This window comes from Amphiura filiformis, chromosome 8, assembly GCF_039555335.1.
Source record: "Amphiura filiformis chromosome 8, Afil_fr2py, whole genome shotgun sequence".
Classification (NCBI taxonomy): domain Eukaryota; kingdom Metazoa; phylum Echinodermata; class Ophiuroidea; order Amphilepidida; family Amphiuridae; genus Amphiura; species Amphiura filiformis.
Genome location: NC_092635.1, coordinates 29,007,099 through 29,026,376, shown reverse-complemented (window position 1 = coordinate 29,026,376; position 19,278 = coordinate 29,007,099). Strand labels below are relative to the sequence as shown.

Sequence of the window (19,278 nt, the reverse complement as noted above, 5' to 3'; positions counted from 1 at the left end):
TTATGAAAATGTGATTTGATTCACAACTTTTAATTATCCAGTCGAGGCACACATCAATGACATATTTAACACATACAGAATAGGGAGCTTCTTATCCATCTATGGTAAATTCATCTCAACAATGACACCCGAAAAAGAGTTTTCATGTGTGCTTCCTAGAACATTTTAAGACAACACGAAAACCTTCTGTAAAATATCATTAATTTCTTACCTATGACCTTTAATTTCAGCCACATCTGTCATGCCTCCAACACTAAACCTGAAATACTAAAACATAACAACGTCTGCAGTAAGAACTAAGAAATTAATCACTTATATATATTATATCAGAATAGTTTTACATTTCCACATCTATTTAGTGCATTTATGGTAGTGGGGTCCTAATTGGCAAATTAAAATCCCATCATGAAATATTGCTACCTTGTTTTTCTGAACAAACAAATTTCCATTTTGTAAACCTGGCATGATCTGGTTCTTTTAGTATAATAAAGGTGTTTTTTTTTTAATATCTGAGAACAAATGGTGAAAAAATGACAAGAACAAGATTCCTTATTACTTGTTATACTGCTGCTGAGAACCACAACCATCTGTTGTTCAGACCTTTAAAATTACAATAAAATTACCTTACACATTAAAATTAGCATACACAATTAAGGATAAAAATTGTCTGTTAAAAAAAAGTCCCATTCAGATCCATTTTTTTCCAAAGAGATTAGTCCCAAAGAGTACCACCAACTCTGCCATGTTTGTATGTTGCAAAAAAGTGTACCTCTGGATTATTTTGTCATTCACCCAGTAAACTTCAAATTAAAATGGATACCTAGGTGCTATGCATGCAAACCAATATGGCAGATTTACCATAGTATTACACACAGGGCAATTCTGAGTCGGTACTCTTTGGGTCCAAATCTCTTTGATATTTGCACATTTAAGTATAATGCTTTTGTGGGATGATGATGCCTCCTGCACAGTATTTTCAAAGTTCTACCATCACTCTTCTTACCTCTCTGTTCAGGGCTCTGGCTATGGATCTAGCAATACTGGTTTTTCCAACACCTGGTGGGCCATAGAAACACAAAATTTTGCCTTGAGTGCTCTTCTTAAGCTGACTGACAGCTATGAATTCCTGAAAAAACAAATGAAACATATATTTCAATAATCATTACTAATATAGCGATCAACTGATATTTAAGTTTCTACCTTTATTCAATAGGGAGAGATAGAGTTGTTCACCAACAGGAAGGCACTACAAAGTGGCAATTTCAGAAAATATTCAGGATCTTTCAGTAGAATCAGCATATTAATTTTAAGCTTCTTGGATCTTAGGGGCCTAATGCCTGTATCGATGTATTGGGTGTCATTTCTGCCCCATGTGGGAAAATGCCCAAAACTTTCATTTTTATATATCATTTGCCTTAACGAAAGAACAGCAAGACCTAAGGAAATATAAATGTGATTATTATAGTGAGAATTCCAATTGAATGAACGCAGCTTTCAATAGCGTGACGATTTTTTTTGCATACGCTTAGCTCTCTATGTTAGTGTGTGCGACTGCAGTTGGATCGAGTACAGCTGTCAGGCTGTTGAAAGCGGCGTTCATTCAATTCTCGCTATTCGCAATAAGGGCGCCGCCAGCGGTTTGCGATGATCGTGATGTATCATGGGATGTAATCGTGATGTATCATGGGAAAAGGTCGACATCCAAGTCCGCGCATATCTGAATATTACCATGCTATTACATAGGAACACGTGACAATATTTTTTAGTTTGTCAAAATAAAGGTGTTACACGCGAATCGATACTCAATAATACTTAATAATGTGATTTGAAATGTGCACAATTAATTTTTCTCTATCCATTTGCGTGTAATACCGTTATATTGACAAACTAAAAAATATTGTCACATGTTCCTATGTAATAGCATGGTAATATTCGTATTTCGCGGACTTGGATGTCGACCTTTTCCCATGATACATCACGATTACATCGCAAACCGCTGGCGGCGCCCTTATTGCGAATAGCGAGAATTGAAATTCTTACCATAGCTTCCTTGTTTCCCATAGGCTCAATGTATTAACTTAGCTTTCAATAGCGTGACGATTTTTTGCATACACTGCGCGATGTACGTCAGTGTGTGCGACTGTGCGTGTAACGCAGTAGTGAATCCAACCATGGCAACGCACTTGTGATTGGTTGTGCGTTCATGTTGTAGTTTAAAATACGCGATATACGATCGCGGTTGGATCGAGTACAGCTGTCAGGCTGTTGAATGCTGCGTTCATTCAATTGGAATTCTTACTACAGCTTCCTTGACTAGGATCAATGTATTAATATTAACATTGCAGGTTTATGGTTAAAACTGGAAAATTATGGCTCCTATCATCCCATTCACCTTAAAGCCATTGGCCAGCAACAGATGATGCCAACTGAATGAGCTTTGACTATTATTTTCTTTTGGCTTTAAAGTTATTGAGACCCCCCACCCCGATGATTACTTACTAATATCCTGTTCTTGACATCTTCCATCCCATAATGATCTTCTTCCAGGACCTCCTTTGCTCTCTTTAACTCCAGGTTCTCCTCACTACATACTCCCCATGGAAGTATAGTCAACCAGTCCAGATAATTTCTTGTCACACTGAAAATCAACAGCAAAATAGTGCATGATTATTTTCAAATCATGGTTGGAACAACAAAGTGTTCAAAATACAGAGATATAAGAAAGAGTTTCATAATATCAAAATGGAAAATCATGCACTAGCCACAAAATGTTGGCATTATTATTATCAACTACTTAGTCAATCTACCTGAATTCAGAAGAATGGGGTTCAAGGAAGCCAAGCTTATTCATTTCTTCATCAATAACATCCATGATAGCTTTCGGAATTGTTTTTTCCTGAAAAAAGAAAAACACAACAAAAAGAACAACAAATATTCAATTGCAATATTTGTACAGAGTAGTAGCATCTTAGAAGTATATACAGTTTGATCAGCTCGTAATCACTGCAGAATGTATTTTTTGTCGAGAATTGGCTTGTGACAACTTGTCAAAAGTATCAGGAATTATTAATTAAAGTCCTATACTTTGCCTACTTTATTTAGCATTATTACACAATATAGACCAGACAGGTCAACTATATCACTCTTAATGTCGATCTATTTTTGGGGGTAGTGGTAAACCCTAACATCCCCCCGATTACGCGCTGATCAAAGTATAATCCAGTTTTTTAATATTGACATTGTGTTTTCATTGAGATCTACCGTTAAAACAATCTGTTTACAAATTTGGATATTGTTCCAGGGGTTTGAATATCAGAAGCAAAGATAACAATGCACCATACAGGATGTCCCAAAAAAGAGAGAATCCTCATTGCGCCCTCGTTTTCTCCTATTTATGAAAAGTTGATCTAAAAAGAAACCTTTAATCGTTAGCTTTAATAAACCAAAACAATTATTTCAATCGGGTCACAACTTTTGAAGATATGCTATTCCATTCAAAATCCACACCACCCCTGTTTAAGATTTTGGAAATATCTGCCACAGGGGGAGTATGAACTTCAAATGGAATGAACACATTAGGCAGCTCCATTTGAATTTCATACACCCTCTGACAAAGATTCAACCTGAATCTTCCACTTGAGGGAGAGTGAGTTTCAAATGGAATTGCTAATGTGTTAGTTCCATTTGAAATTCTTACTCCCTCTGTGGAAGATATTTCCAAAATCTTCCACAGGGTTAGTGTGGATTTTAAATGGAATAGCCCAATTAAAGTACTACAATATTATAGCACACTAACCTTAATTCTCTCCATAAATTTCTCATGAATTGCATCTTTGTCATCTTTCTGCAGCCCCAATTCTCTCTTGATGATTTTGAGTTGCTCCATCAGCATGTATTTACGATTAGCTGCATGTACCTTCTCCTCAACCTATAATAATAATAATTCAATGCATTTACCTTAAACCAACTCCACGGAATGTGAGTAGTGCCATCACATAATTTTTTGGACTTGTCAAACCAGCCAGTCCCAATCTCAACAAAATAAAAGAGTCCCTAGCACTGGTGCCAGTATGAGCCAGTCCATATGTCCAGGTGCATTACTCATCTTAAGTTCTTTTCTTTTAAAAATATATTGTAGAAACATAAATGATGGTGCTTTGTATATGCCATGTAATGTTAATCTTATCCTATCGACAGAGGAAGAATATGATAAAAATTATAATCAATTTGAGATTTACAAAGAAAAAAAGTTTGATGTAATGAATAACTTATGCAGTGACTGCTGGATAAATTATCTATTGCAAGAATTTCTTTGATAGTCATACTCAATAGACTCCAACAAACTTTTACATTTTACAAGCCAGGAAATCTGCTCTGTTGAAAAATCATCTGATTATTTACTGAGATGCTGTAGCATGGGACTGACCCCATAGCGTAAGATTGAAATCATCGGTAAAAAGGCACAGTTTACAACTCGTTATTAAGATGCCCTGCACCGTCTGACGGTGCCGAGTCTCAATAGCAAATCCAACAGAGCCCCCACGTGACAAACAGAAAAGTGGCTACTAGTCTCATCCTGGACATAGTTCAGATGAGACAATGATAATAAATAAATATGCATACATACTTAAATTAACAAAAAAACAAAAAAGATTCAAAAATAAAAAGTAAAAGAATAAAAAATAAATAAAAACAAACAAACAAACAAACAAACAAACAAATAAATAAATTAATTAATTAATAAATAAATAAATTAATTAATTAATGAATTAATTCACCTCTTGCCCAATTTTCTGCTGTAGTTTACTCTGAACATATTCTTTCTTCAGGAGATTTAGAGCCATCATCAATCTTTTAGGAACCTAAAACAAGAAACAGAAAAACACAAAACACCTGCTTCACATGTGCAATTACAAATACATATAGACAGATGTTTTTATTCATATATTCCCTCTCATTGATCATAAAGAAGGATTGTCCAAATCAAGTAATACAAGAAATGTCTTTAAAAAGACAATGCCTCCAAGATACCAGTGGGCACCTTTTGTTATTAGTTAAGGAGACACTTATAATGCTAGCTTTAAGGTAACGCTATTGGATATAGATTTTTGTCTGATTGAAATATGTGAGTCCATTCTCTCCTGATTACAAGACTGAAAATTTTATTTTAATCGGATATTCGGTTACCAAAATATGGCCTGTCAAAATGGCGCGAAACCAAGAAGTTGGCAACAAATTTCTTTTATTTTTGTTATGCAATATTGTCAGGTAGGCCTTATTTTCTAATTATATATGCAAGAATTATACAAAGTAAAATGTTCAGATCGGCTACAAAATAAGATATAAAACCCATGGATGCCTTTGGCAAATTTCCATTTGCATAATTAATTAGGGCCCTAATCAACTTTTCTAATAAGTGGCCCTAATCAATTATGCAAATTGAAATTTGCAAAACGCAACCGTAATTTTGTAGTATAGTCTTAGTGTGTGTTCTGCCCATGTACCATGCCTCAGTACCATAGCTCTTTTAATTGTATCTGAAATCTTTACTTTGCATAATTCATGCATGTAATTAGAAAATCATCTGGCAACTGAACTTGTCAAAATATAGAAAATAAAAAGAAAGTTGTTGCCAATTTTTTGTTTTGGTTTCGCGCCATTTTGACAGGCCATATCCCAAGAACCGACTGTAATCTACAGGGCATAAGCTTTAACATATTATTTAAATAGAAAGAAAATCTAAATTTGTGCATTAGCCAATAGGGCCACGGTCACCTAAAGCCATCTTGCAATCTTGCAGATAATTCTGATGTATGAAATAAGACCTTCAAACTTTCAGATATGAAGAGTTCCAGATGCAGGCAGCCGTTTCTGTTTTTTAAATATAGGCTAAGTTGTATCAAGAGTCATTTCTCGTGGATTTTTTGACTGAAAATTACGATTGTAACGTTTCAGAGTAACAATTTTTCGTATCAGATTCTTTTATGCTTGTTTATTATAGTTTGTATTCTGGACTAAAATAATATTAATATTATTATATTTAGGGGGAGGGGGTCTTTTCATAGGCCATTACTTTTTTTGTATGTGTAATTCAATAAAAAATCAAAAACATTATTGTTTTGTTTTGTTTCCTTCATTTGTGCTTTGTCTTGCATCGAAAGGGCCAATATCAACACCTTGTTTGTAAGAAGTATTGTGTGGGGAAAGATGATTCTTGCGTTTTATTTTTATTTTTATCTTAACAAACAAAAAGCAAATTTCTCAGTCAGTCTTGAAACGGTCATGGGTATGCATGCAAAAATATTGCAACAGTACTCAGTAGAATGTAAAAAACTGATATACAAACCACCAACATGACCAACCACGCATGGGAATTGGGGAAGCAAATACTTTAAAACGAATTATTCCGAATTATATCAACGCAATATAAAATTGCAATACTTTAGTACATGTATTTGAACAGCAATGAAGCCGGTCATAGGCGCGGCTAGGCGTATCATACCATACATTGCAGTTCAAATGCATCATGATCATGATTGTGGCCTAGTCGAGCTAGGCCTGCATGCCAGTCGGTCTGCTGACTCGCCGCTTGCACAAAAATACTCCAATGTTGCACAAAACAATCCATGATGTCAAATTATCACATCCAAAGTGTCGCCATGAACGTCAGCTTCAACTTCTCCAGCCAAAGTTTTTGCATTGATAATCAGGTTTCATGTAATCATGAAATTAAACCTTGTTTGATGTGTATTCCCATTGCCACAGCATAACGGTTTTCCAACTACGATAAAGCTGCTGATGAGCGCTGAGGCTACAATCTATAATTAAAGACCGAATTAAAAAAAGACTAGTTTGCGTCTGACGTCATGACAAAGGAGCGCCGTGGTTGGTTGCTGACCTGCGCAGTATGGCATTTTTGGTCTGGTTGACAGGACGGCATACGGAAGCTAGTCTTTTTAATTCGGTCTTCAATTATACAACATATGAGTTTGAAAATATTCTAATGCATAATTCATGAACTTGATAGACCCACGCCATTGGCGCCACGTGCTAGGTGTTTCTAGAATCCCTATAGAATAAGATTAATTTTAATGCTAATTTATTGCACATGCTGAGGAAGCGTGATTACCTTTTTGAACATTCGGAAATGGCGATAGGCGAATTTATGTATGGCGTAGAGAGGTGGGGGATATAAATTGGGCTCTCAATATTGGACGGAAATTAGAGTACTTGTCAGAATATAAATTTGTACAATCGGCCTACATGCCGCGCAATGTGCGGCATTTTAGGTGTCAATTTCAAAGCAAACTACCTCCTGCGGAGGCAGAATAATAGACATTTGGTAATGTGCTGTCTACTTTATAAAGGGCATTTTTATCAATCTCATTGTTTAAATATCATATTTAAATGGGTGTATAGAGTAATGATGTATCATCAGCGAGGTTAATAATATTTTCACTATGTGTAACATTTATATCAATCACATTTTTTTTCAGGTGGATACCAACACTTGATAACTTTTCATTTTTGTTATTATTAATTTACACTTAAAAATACATGTATTACAGCACTGCTATTTAACCCATCATATTGTAGGTAAACCATTATACTTTTACAAACACTCTTTCCTTGTTGTAATTTCAAATCAAAATTGATTTTCCCAAATCAAGACCTAGTAAGTAGTCATAATTCGTCATGCATTCGTGCATCGTCATGGAAGACCGAAGACGCTTGTCGAAGCGCGAGTGTGTAGCGCGTTCGATAAAAATATGTGAATGAGATCGCAGTACACACAACTAAAAGGGTAAACAAGTTTCGTTCATTTCAGAAAAACGGGAGTTTTCATGATGCAATTTATGATATCGAAGTGGATACCGGCTGCGCCGACATCCCCATCTCAAAATATTGGTCCTGCCTGTCATCTATCACACAGTAGAGGATAGTAAAAACAAAAATTCCTATCATTTATTCTATAAGTAAATTATTTATCAACCTTTTTTATGCTGGTTGCTAAAAAGGACAACAACTACCAGCAGCTAAGCTGTTTATAACACTGTCAGATTAGCTGCCCATGAGCCTGCTGCAATACATTATGATTTGAATATGAAGCTACATCTTCCTCCCACACGGAAAGGATCAAATATAACATTATGAAAGTCGGGCTTGCTGCAAATCGAAATGAAGAAATAGGAAGTTCAGAATAAATGTTGCAGCCAATGCCACTGAATTCCCACATTATTTTTCCTGTTATTTAATTTTGTATTTTGATGCAATTTCATGCAAAAATAAACACACTTATGGGGGAGGGGTGCTTACACAAATTTAACTTCATTGTAACTTAGATAAGTCACCATGAGCACTAATTAGGGAATAAGGTGGAATATGGTAAATAGTTTTTGGCTGCATATGTCTTGTTGCAAGCTAGCCCTCCTACATTATCAACTGTTGGCTCAATGTAATATATTGACATGGACTGCATATTGTATACCGCCCAAGTCTAACATGACTAAGGATACTGATCCGCTGTCTGACTAGCTCACCAATAAAGTAAGTGCATATTTACGATATTCCACACTCAGGAACAATGCTAAAACTTTATGGATGATAAAGTTGTCAAAATAACTTTTGAGAAATCCTTACTCTGTAAACTTTAAATGTCAAGTAAGCTCAATCGATAAGGCGTTTGACTATGGTGCAAGAGGTTCCAGGTCCAGGTTTGAACCCTGGTGGTGGTTTAGTGCTCCTTCCTTTGGTCTTCTAAAGTCAACATTCCCAACAGAAATTCCTTAGTTTTCTATTGAATTTTGCCATGATTGATGGACTCTATCTGATAAAGTGTCCCGACTCATTTTGTGGGAGCAGGTCGCATATATCAAATAAGGGGAAAAAAAACAGTATAAAATGCAATACAAACTTACGTCAGTTTCTTCCAACACTTCCTGAATCTCATGCGGCTCAGCACTAGTTAATGCAGCACCTTATGGGAATAAAACACCAAAGTGAATTTTAAGAAAAATCATTAAAAGAGCATATACATGTATAATTTATCATGTTAGAACTGACCAGACAGAATACTAACTTGTGGAAAAGTAATTAAAAAATATAATAAATATAATATACTATCTCTGACAATATATATCTCTAACAATAGTGTACGCTGCTTAATTTATTAAAACAATGACATGAATGTCAGAATTGGAAATTTAAACATAAACATAAGCAATACATTGTATATGAAGTCAAAATCATCATAATAATAATTTAAACATTTGACACAATTTAGTTGTACCAGGAACAATGAAAAGGGGGTGCAAAATACAAACCGACTGACTCTACTTGGCAAGTCTGTCTGCCCGTAGAACATGGTGGGTTATTTTTTTGTTGCTGAATGTAGTCACAAAAATGCTTTTTCTACATTTTCTAATTTCATGTCTCTACTTTATGAAAAACTAACTGAAAGAATTCCACTCCAAAGCGATTTGTTTTGTACATGTACGTTGTCACAAAGAATGTGGGGTACAAAAAGTGTATTTTTGTGATTTTTTAATTTAGTGTCAGGTTTTTACTTTAATTAAAATGTGATGTTACCACAGTGGAATGGCTAGGGGAGATACAAAGAGGGGGGGGAAGCTCAGAAGCTGTCCCCTTATGAGAAGTCTTGCCCTCTTGCACCCCAGTAGGATGCTGGTCACATTGATATTCAAGATTTGTATGCCTTTTTGTACTTTTTGGCCCATTTTTTACCATTTTCATCCCTTGAAAGGTGCCCTCCCCTAATGTGTTACCATAGGATTCTTCAACTCATTTCCCTTTTTACTTTGGATGTAAACTTCAGAAATAATAAAGTTAGAAAAGGTACCTGGCCTTAAGGGCTGGGGTATGAACGTTTGGACAGTATTTATTGTGGGACATTAGAGCACATCAGACATATCGATTGCATTCTGAATACGAAGAATGTCATTCTGATATCAAATAATTTTGATTTTTGAAATTGCAATTTAATACACATTTTATGGCAAATCATTAAAAATTGATATTTTTGATATTTAACAGTACTTGAAGTAAACTTTATAAATCTGATGATTTATACTTAAAGTGTATGTAGGTGGGATGAAAACCCGACGATCAATTGAAAATTTTGACCTTCAGATTCAAGATATGGATTTTTTTCCCAAAACACCAAAAAAAGTAGGTCTTTTGGGAAAAAATCCATATCTTCAATATGAAAGGTCAAAATTTTCAATTGACCGTCGGCTTTTCCTCCCTGCTACATACACTTTAAGAATATATCATTAGATTTATATAATTTACTGAGGACTGTTATATATAAAAAATTTGAAAAATATAAATTTTTAAAATTTGTCATAAAATTTGTATTATATTGTGATTTTCAAAAAATGAAAATTATTTGATATCAGAAAGACATGCTTCGTATTCAGAATGCAATTCGATAGGTCTGAGTTGCTCTCATATCCCACAAAAAATACTGTCAAAACGCAATAAACGCTCATTTTAGAGCCCTTAAAGCACTATTTCAATTAGGTAGTATGAGAAAAATAATGCACATGGGCTTATTTACATGGGAAGATTCAATTCATGGATGTTGCCAGCCACTTGTCACTGTCTTCTTACCTAAATCACTGAGGTAAACTGGGTTGTCTATTACTCGTTGTCCAGCCTGTATCATTTGTGCCACTGATTCTCTGTAATAAAAGACACAAGGTGTCAAAAGTTCAAAAGTCTTTTTATTTCAAGACAAATCAAAACAGCTTTTGTGGTAATGTGGGTGGGTTCGTGCCCCAATAGCTGTTAACCCCCTTTTTGATTTTTGATGAAGCTGGCCCGTTTCACCTGGGATGTGAGGCAAGAGTACATTCCATATGCGGGCTGTAGATGGAATGAAGGACCGTTATTCCCTGCTGAATTCAACAAAAATATCTAAAAAATACTTGTACAAATGCTACATCAAACAAAATTAACTTACGACAGCCAAATCCAACAGAATTCATCTCTACAATACTTTACCCAGTCTGCTAAATCTAACAAATTATATTCTATGGTAGTTAAGGTGGTATTTCAACCGTTGATAAATTTGTGACTATTTTTGCATTTTTCTCAAACACTAATAAAACACTGGTAACAAAAGTTATGTATCTTATAGGGGCAAGGAATCCAGTTACTACACTGGAATTTCAGTGACTCAAGACAAGTAGTTATTGATATATTGATCAAATACTGGTTTTCCCTCATTTTTGACTGTAACTCAACAACTGTTGTCTGTGGGGAAATAAAATTTTCAGTGCAGTAGTTGTAGTCCTTGCTCCTATAATATACATATCTTACTTGTCACCAATGCGCTATATTTTTTGAGAAAAAAAGCAAAAATAGGCACAAAATTGGCCAGGGGTGTAGTACCACCTTAAGTGCATACACACTGTTTTATTATTATTATTTATTATTATTTATTCTTTCTTTATTGAGGGTTATACTGCTTCAGTGACAAGCACTGCTTTTCAAGCAGGCCCTCATTGATACATGTTATATAGCAACAAAATATATTACGATACACAATATTTACAAAGTATCATACAGTATTTACAATGTATTTACAATATATTACAAATAAGTATAATGGTATCATCAACTACAAGATAATTATAAATACCATGATTCAAAATACAGAAATACAATAATTATATTTATATACAAAAATCAAGCAAGTAAATGAATAAAATATAGATAAAGACAGGCCTAAATTTCTTTAATTTTTGATTGAAATTGCCCTAAAGTCATATTTTCCATCTGAGCTCTTACTGTCGGTGGCAAAGAATTCCATGCATAGGCTGCCCTGACATGAAAAATACGTTGACCTGAATTTGATTTAAATTTTGGTACAATCAATGTATTAGAAGTATGATTTCTAGTTATATGATTATGGTTATCATGAACAAAATCAAATTGAGAAGATAAGTATGATGGATATTCATTCTTTAAACATTTGAAAACAGTCATTAATAGAGTATTGTGCCATCTTTGATCAAGTTTAACCCACTGCAATGTATTCATTAAATCATTAGTTGGTGTCCTTATATCTGCTGAGAGAATTATTCTAGCTAAATTATTATGAAGTACCTGAAGCCTATTATGGTACTCTACACTAAAATTTGACCAGACCATGCTTCCATAATCAAAGTGGGGAATAACAAGAGCATTGGATAACATTACAGTGGTTTTGTATGGAAGGAAATATTTAATACGTTTTATTATACCAGTTCTTTTGGAAATAGTTTTACTAACATTATCAACATGAGCTGACCAAGACAGCTTGCTATCAAATTTCACACCTAGATATTTAAACTCAGCTACTCTTTCAATATCATTGTTGTTATACATTAAATGTACATTGTTGAACTTTTCAAGCATTTTGTTTGTACCAAAGATCATAAACTTAGTCTTTTCAACATTTAAAGTGAGTTTGTTTACTTTGAACCATTCAGCTACCCTACTTAGACATGACTCCATTTGAATTTTAAGATCAGATTCATTTTTAGCTTTACACATTAAAGAGGTATCATCTGCATACATTACAGTTTTACATTCAGACACAGCATTAGGTAAACAGTTAACAAAAATTATAAACAGTAAAGGACCTAAAATTGAGCCCTGAGGAATCCATCAAAATCCATCAGAACCTGCTAAATCCAACAAAATTCTACAAAATTTATTTACAAACCTCACAATGCTAACAGAATCTAACAAAATTTAACTTAGTCTTACATTTGTTAGATTGTGTTAGAATTTGGATGGTTAGGGTTTGTGCCTAATACATAATGACTGGGGACAGGAGCAATGTTTGCATATATTCAAAAGCAACGTGTCAAGTTGTAAACCTACCTGTAGAGTGGATTCAGTGCAATGATATCTCTTACAGTTTTCACAACTTCTGCCGTCAATGCCTAATTAAAACAAACATATAAAAAGAGCATAATGTAAGTAGCACATTCAATTTCCCTGGTTTTGCAACATGAAACTTTTGACAAAATTATTAAAAAATATTTATACAATCACAGGTATGAGCATGCCTTGGGCATTGTATGGCCGCTGACATATTCTAACGGCAGCGGAATAAATGTAAAGCGCTTTGGCATATGTGCACATGTGAAAGCCACTGTATAAATACCAACATTTATTTCATTTTTTATTTATTTATCAACCAACCTTGACTTCCTGTGTTGTCTCAAAAGGCTCATGAACGATGTTATCAACTTCAACCATGAGAATTTCATTTGCAGTAGGAGCTGCCGACTCAGTAGTGGTCTTATCTGCCGACTCGGTAGTGGTCTTATCTGCCGACTCGGTAGTGGTCTTATCTTGTCCATTCTCAGCAGACTTTTCAGATGCTTCATCTTTTTCTGGTATGACATCTGGCTTTGGTTCAGGGGTCAATGGTTCATCAGGGGTCAGATCCTGGTCGACACTCACAGTTTCCAACACCACTTTGTTATCAACTACATCTGACACCTTTATCCTGCAGGAGAAAAGAGAGGTTTATGGATAAAAGAAGAGTTTATGGATTTGGCATCCTCGAAGAATTTCTTGATTTATTCTCATGCAAGGCTTGATAACTTTGAATTTACCCTCTACAGGTACATTGTACTGTTTTTGTACATGTATGTATAATGTAAGGTGTAACCCCATGGGCACTCCTGTCTTTCTTACAGAGCCCTTGTTTGGTTAATTACACAATATTTTGTCTGAGTAACCATAAACCAATCAAAACAGAGCTTTTAAATACATACATACATACATACATACAACAAGGCTTTTATAACCCGCCATTTCATAAAGACCACAGCGGGTGTGATGATACAGCAAAACAATATTAAATCAACAAGCATAAAAAATAATGACAGAGCAAACAAATATAAATGCAACAATTACAAACTTATTTTGGAAAGAGATATGATTTTAAATTTTTCTTGAAGATATTAAGCGATTTGGCAGTGCGCAGAGCAATTGGGATTTTGTTCCATAATCTTGGTGCATAGTAATAAAAAGATCTATCAGCAGCAGATTGGAGATTCCGTGGATGAATTTTGTGTTCCATAAGCGGGGTAGTATCTGTAGACGAGCGCAAGCCACTACGAGATGATGTGTAAGCAGTCAAGTTTGAAGCAAGATATGGCGGAGCAATGTTATATATACACTTAAAAACACTTAAATGTAATATCCACTACAGCCCTACTGACTATTCTTACATATATATCTCAGATTGGTTCAAAACATGTTTGTTCATACTATGCTGCAATAGAGGTAGTATTAAATTGTGCTATCAACACCGCCATCTTGTGAGTACGGAGTGCCTTGTTGCTAAGATTACCGTGTTGACGCTTGACTGAAGAGGTGCGTCACGCGTTGCGACTTCCGCGTAATCGGGGGCGTAATGTCTAATGCATGACATGCAGAACGGCAGTACCCACAAGATCGGCAGTACCCACAAGGAAAAGGCTGACGGCCTTTATTGCTTTGCAGTGCGGTGCGTTACATAGGTGACAGGCCTGCCAATATATTGAGCAGTGGATGCTTATCATGCTGGTGCAGCAGGTATGCATCTTTAAATATGTCACAAAAAAAGATTTTTTTTTAATTCAATAATGTTTTTTTCTTTGCATCTCCCTTTTCAGATGAGTCCAGAAAGTTGATACTGAGAAGCCTATGTGACCTGTGCCTAAACATTGTAATAATAACAACTTTAAGTAAGCATTAATATAATAATTGATCAACTTTCTAACCTTCTGTGCCCCATGACAATCATTCTCAGTTTGTCTCCCATATCTTGCATTTCGTGAATTTGTACAAATGTTCCAACATCGTAAATATCCTCCAGTTTCTCTACAAGTTCTGTTTCTGGTTTGGGTACCTCTATCAGTTTAGAGTCAGATCTGGAAATAAAAGACAGTGAACCATTTAATAAGTTTCATGTTAGTTTTGTATTCCAAACCACCAAACTCTGAAAAAAGGAGGTAGGAATAAAGGAAAAAGAGAAAGAAAGAGGAAGAAAAGGGAAATGGAAAAAGAATCAATATGAAAAGAGCAGAGACACATTTTTATATAATTATACCTGAACTATTACAACTACTGTTGGAAACAGTGTATGCATGTAGGTGGCAGTATTTCATTTAAGTATAGCTGTGGAAGGAAACTCGTCTTTTAAGGGGTACTACACCCCTGGCCAATTTTGTGCCTATTGTTGCATATTTCTCAAAAATTATAGCACATTGGTGACAAGTGAGATATGTATATTATAGGGGCAAGGACTACAACTACTGTACTGAAAATTCAGCAACTCAAAGCAATTAGTTATTGATTTATTGATCAAATATTGGTTTTCCCTCATTTTTGACTGTAACTCCACAACTGTTGTCTGTGCTGTTCAATTTCCAGTGCAGTAGTTGTAGTCCTTGCCCCTATACATATCTTACTTGTCCCCAATGTGCTATAATTTTTGAGAAAAATGCAAAAATAGGCACAAAATTGGGCAGGGGTGTAGTATCCCCTAACCCATGTTCAAACAACAACTGCCTCCCATGATTCAAGCAAGTCTCAGCGAAGAACTAACAATGCAATTTGCCTCTTTCTGAGAAAGACGTTAGGCTATGTGCTTTATGTACTTACTTGTCATCTCTTCGTAAGAATATTCCCGCATAAGGCTGATTAAAGCGGACTTTTTTCCTGATCAATTCAACCAATGGTTTGTGACTGACCTGAGGGAAAAAACAAACAATTTGAGTAAATCTGCTGACTGCTGCAGCTACTATTAAAGTGCTATGTGAGGTAAATGGTCTTGAGAAAAAAAATACTGCCAAAAATTATTCTTAAACAATTGAGAACTTTCCTAATCTTATTGGTTCTTACACATGTAATATGACACGATATCACACACTTTTTTGTGGGTGTCACTCAACGCGATACTCGTACATGCTATTTGAATTGAACCAATCGGACGTTGAATTGAACCAATCGGACGTGCATAGCAATATCAGGACTGATCGATTTTATGCCCTAGGTAATTCCTTGTAAAATGCAAGATTTAATTTGATTTTAAACATTTGGTCGCATGTCATAAGTTGGGTACAATTTCCATTACATGGTAAAAAATGACAACAAATGTATTCTTTGATATGTTGTATATATTGACAATCTCTAATAATTAACACCATTTTTAACCTTAACACCTGCTTAATTTTTGAGATAATGCTTAATTACTAATTAATTAATACACAGGCGTCTATGTAAATCTCAATTTTCAAATGCGTTTTTCTCAAATCGGACCTCAATTACAAAAATGACTGTAAAATTTTTATTTTATGCAAGAATGTCATCAGATTTGGAGGATATGTTTTCAAAACATTAATGCTTCAAATGAACTATTTAAAATAATTGTATGTATGTTAATTACATTGTAAAGGTCAATGACCTTTTTATGAGTAATTAGCGAGATGGTTATTCTTTTATTGAGGAAATGAATATCAAGAAGAGAATTGTACATTAGCATATTGCTAAAAATACTGAAATACAACTAGGATTTCATTAAAAATGAAAAAATGGAACATATAACCCTTTAAGGTGGTACTACACACCTTGATAAATTTGTGACTATTTTTGCATTTTTCTCAAAAAATAATATCACAATGGTAACAAAAGTCATGTATATTATAGGGGTAAGGAATCCAGTTACTACACTGGAATTTCAGTGACTCAATCCAAGCGGTACATTATTTATGATAAGAAAAGAGGTACCGCTAGAATGTACCTCACTTCTTAACATATATAATGAACACCTTGTCTTGAATCACTGAAATTTCAGTGTTCAATAATTGGATTCCTTGCCCCTATAATATACATATAACTTTTGTTACCAGTGTGTAGTTACTTTTTGAGAAAAATGCAAAATTTGTCACAAAATTTATCAGAGGGTGTAGTGCCACCTTAAGTAGTCAGTAATTGTTTTAGTTGTACAAATTCAACATTCAAAGCTGTCAATACATCATACCCTCGCCCTCCCTAGATTTGAAACAGTAGGCCTAACCAGTAGTTTTGACATGCTGACATGTGAATTTTCACATATGCCCTATTGCACACTCCCGCATCCGCCTGCTCCACATCCGCCTGCTCCTCCACCCCTGGCATTTTTTATTTCAACTGATGTGATTTTTTTACTGAATAATTTATAATTATATGCTTCAGTAGACTGAAAGAGTATAATATTAGGCTTAAAATGAGGCATCAATCACTGCTGTAGGATATGGGGTTACGGAAAGCCAATCAAATTTGTATCGCAATTTTCAGAAAAGTGTAATCCCTCCACCCTTTTAGCATACCCAACTTATGACATGCGACCATTTGTAATATACAGTTTTATAAATTTGGTGACTAATTTTGCATTTTCTCAAAAAATAACTATGTACACACTACACACTGTCACTGAGTAACAAAAGTTATATGTGTATACATTGTATTTATAGGTGCAAGGAATCCAATTACTTCACTGAAATTTCAGTGATTCAAGACAAGTGACCTATTGGTTCATGATAAATGTTAAGAAATGAGGTACATTCTAGCGGCACCTCTTTTCTTATCATTGAACTAATGTACCGTATCGCTTGTCTTGAGCCACTGAAATTCCAGTGTAGTATAAACTGGATTCGTTGCCCCTATAATATACTTAACTTTTGTTACCAGTGTCACAGTGTGTAATAGTTTTTTGAGAAAAATGCAAAAATATTCACAAATTTATCAAGGGGTGTAGTAGTCTAGTACCACCTTAAGAATGAGAATAAAGGTATTGTTTTTAGCCGCTTTTGTGCATCTATTGTCTCATATAACACCATCAATATCATTAATTTTGGTGTTAAACAACTCGGCTCCGTCTCATTTTTTTAAAATGATGCCCATGTTATGAGATGATAGATGCACTCCAGTAGCTAAAAACAATACCTTTATACTCAGTTAGTATAATACTATAACAGGAGTAAATTCTTATCATACTTACCTCAACAATTTTGATAAATTTTGGGAAAACAGGACTTCTATCAACAGCAATAACTGGAACCGGTGAGAAAGTTTCAGGCACAGTAGTGAGCGGTGCTAAAGATGTCATTATTGGGGGAGGGGGTGGTGGTGGTTGCTCTCCTTCGCCCCCTCCTCCAGACTCTCCAGCACTTCCTTCTCCTCCTTCCCCACCATTTTGCCCACCATTATTGTTCTGACTGCTTCCACCATTGCTGTCAGAAAACCCTCCACCTTTTCCACCATTCCATTTCCAAATTGCTAAATGTTGAGAATTTCCGGATGACAGACATCTGGATTCAAGAATATTTGGTCCAACACTTACACATGATATTTCTTTTCTAAATAAATTTCGTATTACACCTCTAGGGAGGATTGAATTCCGAAAATTGTTAGGTAAGCTTAAATAACATCTTGCATCAGCAAGTGTGTTGTGTACAGCCCGTCGTCCATCATGCTGAAATTGTGATGATTTCAGGACGTTTGTCCTGCGTAAATGTCCACTTTTGTTCCATAATTGATGTCCTGCCAGACAAGCATACTTATTACTTACTAAACGATTCATGTTTTAGGTGGTAAAAGCGTTAAAGCATACAATAAACTAGAATAAAACGGATCTTTACAATGTACATGTGTTACGTGAGAGCTGCCATTTTTTTACAGTTAAAGGGCGCATACCATCAAATTATAGTTTTCAGCAGAGAACTTCAGCGGTCTGCCAATTGACGGCAAATCCCGCGGCAAATGGGACATTTTGGGTCAAAAAGGAACTTTTTGGGCCTTAAGCTTTTAGGTCCTAAAAATCATTTCCTTGGCTAAAGAATCGGGTTTTTTTTTCAGATCTACTTTAACTTCCTTAGGCTAAAGGTTCTTTAAGCTTAAGATTCTACAAAAAAACTATTTTCTTTTTTTTTTTTCCTTTTTTATTTTCCAATAAAAACGACCCAGTGGTAAGCGCCCCAAACCTGGCTGACTAAATGGCAAAAGGGCGCACGCCACTAATTAATCATGTGCAGAACAGCACTGTAGTTACTGTCCGTTTTCCTACACACAATACACAGAGCTCTCACAATTGACGCGTGACCTCCACAAGTAGTGTACCTTAGAAGTATAGGCAATTGCCTAGTTAACGTCACTGTGTGAAAAATAACCGGCCAATATTTAAAGTATTCTCTGAAATTCTAGAAAATATAGTTTTGTAACATGTCC

The 19,278-nt window shown here is 35.1% G+C and overlaps 1 protein-coding gene across 1 annotated transcript in view; it reads right to left on the bottom strand.

The window, feature by feature from the left end:
* LOC140158913 (lon protease homolog, mitochondrial-like) overlaps positions 1–18,713 on the bottom strand; it is a 32,903-nt gene extending 14,190 nt beyond the window's left edge. Inside the window, exons 1-13 of the mRNA XM_072182180.1 lie at positions 18,053–18,713; positions 15,676–15,764; positions 14,793–14,942; positions 13,219–13,528; positions 12,895–12,956; positions 10,633–10,703; positions 8,919–8,977; positions 4,779–4,862; positions 3,797–3,928; positions 2,808–2,896; positions 2,500–2,638; positions 1,004–1,126; positions 212–267 (exon numbers count right to left, since the gene is read on the bottom strand). Coding sequence (XP_072038281.1) covers positions 212–267; positions 1,004–1,126; positions 2,500–2,638; positions 2,808–2,896; positions 3,797–3,928; positions 4,779–4,862; positions 8,919–8,977; positions 10,633–10,703; positions 12,895–12,956; positions 13,219–13,528; positions 14,793–14,942; positions 15,676–15,764; positions 18,053–18,634 — 1,946 coding nt within the window. The 5' untranslated portion in view covers positions 18,635–18,713. The remainder of the gene's footprint in view (positions 1–211; positions 268–1,003; positions 1,127–2,499; positions 2,639–2,807; positions 2,897–3,796; positions 3,929–4,778; positions 4,863–8,918; positions 8,978–10,632; positions 10,704–12,894; positions 12,957–13,218; positions 13,529–14,792; positions 14,943–15,675; positions 15,765–18,052) is intronic.
* Between the last annotated feature and the right edge of the window lie 565 nt (positions 18,714–19,278).